The sequence below is a fragment of the Tursiops truncatus genome, chromosome 1 (genome assembly GCF_011762595.2).
Source record: "Tursiops truncatus isolate mTurTru1 chromosome 1, mTurTru1.mat.Y, whole genome shotgun sequence".
Taxonomy (NCBI): domain Eukaryota; kingdom Metazoa; phylum Chordata; class Mammalia; order Artiodactyla; family Delphinidae; genus Tursiops; species Tursiops truncatus.
The window spans coordinates 127,487,427-127,494,768 of NC_047034.1; the positions used below are offsets into that span (position 1 = coordinate 127,487,427).

Sequence of the window (7,342 nt, forward strand, 5' to 3'; positions counted from 1 at the left end):
TTTAAGGGTCTAGCTGGGTTCATTCAACAAATATTTTCTGCACACCTATTAAAGTCTTGCTCTGTGCTACTTAAGAAAGGATACAACAGCAAAAAGAGACAGAACCTGTATTCTAGTGATTATGCTTATCTCATCCATGCAAAACCACATTTTCATGATGAAAATCTGGGCATGAATAGGCCTGACAATTTACAGGGGCCCCACTCTCTCCACCTGGAAATGGGATATCATCATATTTTTTGTGCTTGACTTATGGTTTTGGAATACCACTTATTTAAAATTCAGTAGAACCACAATTCAGTAACAGGAAGGAGACAAAACAATTTACAATTTTCCAGAGTTTGAAATATTCTGGAATGTGGCCAGTGTTTTACTGTTTACTAACTGGTTATATTAAATCTACTGTAGGCCTAGCACTTATATGTGTGTGTGTGTGTGTGTGTGTGTGTGTGTGTGTGTGCGCGCGCGCGCGCGCGCATGTGTATGTGTTAGAAATAGGCTGAGGAGAAAGCATAGTATATGTAAGTTTCTTTCTCAAAAGACTTAGAGACTAGTTGAGGAGACAGGAAGTCTTAGGAGAGACAAAGTCTTCCTAAGGAGATTCAAGAACAAACTAAAAGTCAGAACTTTTATAACTCAGTTCGTTCCAAATATGCATGTAAAGAAAGCACTGATTATCTGGAAAGCAAAGCAGTGTTTCTTGTATGGGTGGTAAAGCATATACTTTACCACCCATACAAGAAACACTGTACCAAAGAACAGAAATGAGGATGTCACTTAGTTAAACCACCAACCACAATAGTCTTATAATAAAGTTATTGGATATTTTTCCTCTTTTAGAAATGAAAATATTACCAACCAGGTTTAATTGCAGTGAATAAACTAAATGGGTATTTATTTGGTACTTGTTATTTGAAAAGTAACAAAGTCACACCTATCACAAAATATATCCCATACTGACTTGTGAACAAGCTTGAATTTACAGATTTGTAGACATTCTTTGAAGAATTTGTTTCAAAAGACCTCAGTTAATGTGCAAATGCATTGCCACAAAAGAGCTTAGTGGAATAGCTTTTTAGAAATTAAGTTAAATACTAAAAACAGTAACATTGTTATGCAAACACATTAACCTAAGTTGAGTTATTCATAATTACCTCAAACTTTCTAATTCATACTCATAATTACTGCCCCAAATTTGCTAACATCCTCAAAGGCAAAATCTAATTCAGTCAATTCTAAACTACTGAATTGGTGATCTTGGACTTATTTTCCTATTTTAATCAGCATGATACTGGCCAACTACACCACACATCAGATCAAAGATTTGGGGGAAAAAACATTAATTTGAATGTTACTTTTGGAAATCACACTGTTCCCTTTGCCAGAAACTCTCTTCCCCCAGGTCTTCACAGGACTCACTCCCTCAATGCTTATATGTCCTCACTGTCCATATTTCCTCTCTTCATGTTATCCTTCTATGAACACCTATTGTCACCGTCCAACCATTTTTTGCCCCCTGACCAACTTCATTTTTCTCCACAGCTCTTATCATAGCTGGGATTATTTTATAATTTATTGATTGATGTACACCCTCCCCTCTAGAATATAAGCTACAAAGGGACAAGGACTCTAATCCCTAGAACCTAACCAGTGTGGAGTGTATAATAGGTGCTAAATTAATATTAGGTGAATATTTAAATCGCTGAGTAACTGTTTGTTGAGCTGAAATAATGAGAATATAATAAAATATCCTTGACTTAAGGGTGAACCTTTCTTCAGAGTGTGGTATAAAAAAATATAATATCTGCCAATTTGCTTTTGTTGTAAGGGAAGAGATACTGTGTGTAACATTTGATATGATCTTCTGTAGTATACTGGAAAGGTTGAGGTGCATGGTGAAAAGTTTTAGGTTATGACTGTCCACAAGAAATAAAGTATAAGCCACAAATGGGAGCCAAATGTATAATTTTAAATATTCTAGTAGTCACATTAAAAAAGTAAAAAAAAGGAAACAGATGAAATTACTTTTAATAGTATATTTTACTTAGCTTAGTATATCCAAAATATTGTCATTTCAACATGTAATCTATATCAAAAATTATTAATAACATATTTTATATTCTTTTTTATTTCTACTATTATGTAATCAAAATCCAAGATGTATTTCACATTTACAGCACCTCCCCATTCGTACTAGTGCTTAATAGTCACGTGTGGCTAGTGGCTACCATGTCGGACAGTGCAAATCTAGGTAATAATACTAACCCCACCAGTCTAGGTGGGGTTAGTATTCTTCAAATGTGCTTTTCTTTTTTGTACATTCTTCTATGCAACCTTCCCTGTCTTTTGATTGTGGTAACCATTACCTTAGAGAGGATTAGGATTATTACTGCAATGATAGAATGAAAAGGAAAAAAATCATTGATCATCCTTTATAGACAGGATGCATTGCTTAGTTTTATTCTTCCAAAGAAATAGAATCTGGAGCACACAGTATACAAATAGCATTATGGGACAACCCCAAGCTTTTTTTTTTTTAAGAGAAACAGAATTTCCAAATTCCAGAAGTTTCCCCTTAGATATCCTAACCAGAGCATGAAGGTCTGAACACAGCTTTTTACCACTGGTACTGAGGACTTAGAATATGACTTAAGAGCAGTTCCCTTGTGGTCAAGGAGCAGGGAAGGGGGAAAGAAGAAAAGGAAATATGGCACTAGATCACTAACCAAGTGTCTCAACACAAAAGAGTAGAAAAGGCAATGGCAAAGGAGTGTGCTTTGGTGGGCAAGAGCCTCATGACACAACTAAGTCTCACTCTGCATTTGCGGGTCCTAGAAGTTCTTACAAACCCAGATAAGGACAGAGAAGGAAACTGAGAATTAGCCTCAGCTTGCTCTTCAAGGGGTTTTCTGCAGCATAAGGTAAAGGGACCAGGGGTTCATGGGGTGAGCAGCCCAAAGGTAAGGGCTGCACAGAAAGCAAAGCTGAGTCTTTTAAACAATCAGAGCTCCACTGAAAGGTTAGGTGAAGAGCCCAGGCAGCGAGCTGAGAAGGTCCCCTGCTCAGGCTGAGAGAACTCATCACCTGTTATACCTACCATGGGCCTAAGCACACTGGATCAAGGGCAGAGACTGACAACCAAATATCTGGGGAAATGAGCTATTCCTCAATAGGACAACAGTAAGAACCAGTGGAAATACAAGACAAGGACAATACCACACACCTGTGACTATAATGTCAATTAATGTTGTTTTCCCACGCCTACATGGAAGGGAAGGAGTAAGAACTTGGAGAAATACTCATAAACTGGGCATTTACTCAAAAGATACCAGTTTACATTATTAATTACCAAGTTCAAGTTCCTCCCAGCCCCTCCCCCATCTGTGAAATAGAAGTTTAACAAGATGAGCTATTACAGACAGCAAGGAAAATGACTTCTTTTTCCTTCCTCCCTCCCTTCCTTCCTTCTGCACATCTGATTAGTGGCATATAATTTTTGGCTCAATTACAAACAGAAGCTGAGTAAACACTGGACAATTAAAAACACACTAATGGGGGACTGGTCAATTGAAAGCAAAAAAGATAATATCAGCTGACCAAGAGGCAAAGCTATTAAAAATTATGAGTCTACAGACTTCTTCAAATGACCCAGAGCAGAGCTTCTCAAATATAATGTACATATGTAGTCAGCCTGGGACTTACGTATATTACAAATGTACTTGGTACATAGTAGGTCCTCAAAAATATTTGTAAAATGAGTAAATCAAAGAATATAATTAAATGTTAAAATCCTTAGCTTTCAAGGAAAGCTTGGGAAGGAAATGCGGTTTCTTTTTAGCCTTAAATAATAAGTAGAATTCGTTTAGTGAAGATAATGGAAATTTACCTATGTACCTAATGTACATATGTAATCACCCTGGGAATAAGTTCTGAACTTTAGGTCTGAGGGATGGTTCTGAAATTCTGCATTTCTAATAAATACACAGGTGACGCTAGTGCTGCTGGTCTGAGGCCCACACTTGAGCCAAGTCCTAGAGGATGGGTTTCAAACAGCTGTCAAAGACCCCACCATAGGAGATGACTCAAGGATCAGCTGAACTTGGATAAAAGTGTGCAAGAAAGTCATCAAGAAATGCAAACAGGAGCTTCCCTGGTGGCGCAGTGGTTGAGAGTCCGCCTGCCGATGCAGGGGACACGGGTTCGTGCCCCAGTCCGGGAAGATCCCACATGCCATGGAGCGGCTGGGCCCATGAGCCATGGCCACTGAGCCTGCGCATCCGGAGCCTGTGCTCCGCAACGGGAGAGGCCACAACAGTGAGAGGCCTGCGTAGCAGGAAAAAAAAAAAAAAAAAAAAAGAAATGAAAACAGGGTGAAAAGAAAAATTTCCACAGATTGGTGGTTTTGTAAATGAAAATCACAAAGCTCAAACTGAGCCCATCTCCAAGCTGCAGAGAGGGCAGTGTGCCTGCTGCCTAGCATGCAGAGTGTTGGGTCCAAGGGCTGGCAATGTCCAGGTCACAGAAGCACCTAGAGGCAGAGTGGTACTATTAGACAACCTTGCCTGCCCTTGGAACAGAATTATGGAGTGACTTCTTTATTGAGCAAAGAGTGGGTGGAATCGGCAACTTTGATGTTTGGAACTTACATCGTCGGCCGTCACTGTCATCACACTCCTGCTTTTCTTCATTATAAAGGGGAACAGCAGCCCCTTTTAGGGCATCTGTTATTCAGTGCAGCTTTGCTGACAATTTTTAAGACCTGCAGGGGAAAACAAGACACACACAAAAAAGAACAGTTCGGTATCCTTAAATACAAATAAGTAGCTTAGTTGTATTCTCCACACTAATATTTGAATGTACACAGTGCACGTGTATAAGTAAATACCACAATTTACCAAGCCAATTAAATCTAACACGTGAGGAAAGAGGTTCACAAAATGCAAAAATCCAAGACATCAGTGCAAAGGTATTTGAGAGGAGAGAAAAAGAATAGAGGATAACAGTTAGGCTCCCAAATAATCAATGATCCTTAAGAATACAGAAATAATATGTATTAGTGAAAGGCTTTAAACTTACAAAGTACTTTCCCATATAATATTTCATTTGATCCCCATAACAATCTGTGAGATTATTTTCATCTATTTTTTTCTAATGAGAGAACAGAGGATCAGAAAAATAATTGGGCCAAGGTAACAGAGCTAAAACATGGCAGGTTTAGAATTTAATGAATATGATCCATTGATACTATTGTCAAGGAAAACAGGAGAAGAAAGAAAACCAATACAAAAATATGCATGACCAAAAAAAAATCTTAATTTCAATGGTACCATCAGTTTAAACCTCTTACACGTATAAGTGCATAGGCAAGTATTCATCACAGAGAATTTTAGCAACCAATAGTTAGAAAGAGCTAGGATTCCCTGGTTTAAATCACACAAACTTGGCCATTCTGAAGCAGAGACACTGCAGTTCATGACATTTGTTTTGTGTAGATCACTGGAAGCCACTACAGCAACAAAGAACCTCAAAAACGTTACCAAAATTTAAGGATGCACCCCACTTGTGCCAGCTCCAGAGGAAAAAGAGTCACTGGTTTATGAAAACTCAGGCTATTGAAACAGGCCCAAGTTTAAAGTTCAGACATGCAGTAGTCTAAAAGAGAATATGAAGAATTCTGAATTTGCAGAATTGAACTGGAAAAGGTACAGTATAGAAACCATTGAATCCAAGAAGCGTTGGTCCACATGGCGGATTCTCAAGATCTTAACATCAAAAATGGCCTGCATCGATGCTGAGCTCAAGAAGCTCCTATGTTTTCTCACTCTGTACATTTAAAATTCTTAATACAGGCCTGATTTGAAAAGTCTGCTTCTCGAACATGAAGATATATATAGATTAAGAGCGTGATGGAATTGTAGCTATGTGACTAGGAATACTAAGTAGTGGCATTGTCCCATCACCCAGGAAACCAGGGTTGAATTTCTAACACATAATTTGATGACATTATGCAGGAGTTGGCAGTGAAACTGACAGAGTGGATAAGAGAGTGGGGGGAGGGAGAAACTTTGCCTTTATAAGTCTTCTAGGGAGAGAACCCCACAGGCCTTTCAGGTGTTCAATTCAATATGCCAAGGAAAAGAATTTCCTCAGCATACACCAAGGAATGATTACAATTACTGAACTCCTCTAACACTGACCAAAGAGGAATAGGCAGAATTTTAGAGCTTTTTACTCAAAGGCTGCTTGAAACTTAACAAAAGTCAACAAATAACAGGCATTTTATCTGTTATGTTCAGTCTTAAGTGCCTCTCTAAGGCCAAACCTGAAAAAAAATGTTTATACTCCTAAGCAAAGAAAAAGCAAGATTAAAAGATGTAAGTTTCAAATGCAGGATATAGGATTAGCTATCCCCAATCAGTATAATTCTGTAAAAATATGAGCATAGAAAATTACTAAAGAAGCTGTGTAAAATTAAAACAGTGAACATTATATAAGAGTTATTGGAGGTTTTTCTTTCTTTTTCATATTTTCCAAATTTTTGTGGTGTATTCTTTTCTGAGCCAAGAAAATGATCCATTTTGCTTGGCAGGAAATGCACTTAAAAATAGGATAAAACAACACAACTGGAGTAGAAATCTCTAGGCTGTCGTCAGCAGGGAGAAACAAGGATCAAGTTTCCCCAGCAGAAATGAAGAGTAAGACCTTAGCTATAGCTTCTTAGACGTGAACAAGGCATTCTAGGATCCAGATGAAGCTCAGTGCAAACCCAGCCCTCAAGAATTTTAGGTCTAGTCTGGCAGGGAAGACTTACATATATTAAATGTGCACTTGGTACAGAGTAGGTTCTCAAATATGTTTGTAAAATGAGTGAATCAAAGAATATAATTAAATGTTAAAATGCTTAGGTTTCAGGGAAGACTTTGGGAAGGAAATGACGTTTCTTTTTAGCCTTAAATAATAAGTAGAATTTGTTTAGTGGAGATAATAGAAAAGTATATGGTGTGCAAAAATATGGGAAAGAATTTAATGTGCTAAGGGTGTGACACATGCAGGAAGATGCCATGCTAAGGAAATTTATGGCAGGCAGAAAGACATGTTCCAGGGTAACATCAGTAGATTTGGGGCACGCAACAGTATTTTTGTGAGGTCTTAGCCATGAAAATAAACTTATATTTTAAAACACTTTGAGTGTGAGAGATGACTGGATAAATTCATGTGCCTCCAACTGGGAGCACGTCCTGGCTAGGAAAAAGCAAGATCTCAAGTTACAAGGAAGTTTTCCAAATGTTCTACATTTAAAATATATTACTTTGGGCTTCCCTGGTGGCGCAGTGGTTGAGAG

The 7,342-nt window shown here is 38.0% G+C and overlaps 1 protein-coding gene across 1 annotated transcript in view; it reads right to left on the reverse strand.

The window, feature by feature from the left end:
• LOC141275879 (3',5'-cyclic-AMP phosphodiesterase 4B-like) overlaps positions 1 to 4,688 on the reverse strand; it is a 188,956-nt gene extending 184,268 nt beyond the window's left edge. Inside the window, exon 1 of the mRNA XM_073788705.1 lies at positions 4,647 to 4,688. Within this exon, the coding sequence (XP_073644806.1) occupies positions 4,647 to 4,688 (42 nt within the window). The remainder of the gene's footprint in view (positions 1 to 4,646) is intronic.
• Positions 4,689 to 7,342: the final 2,654 nt, after the last annotated feature.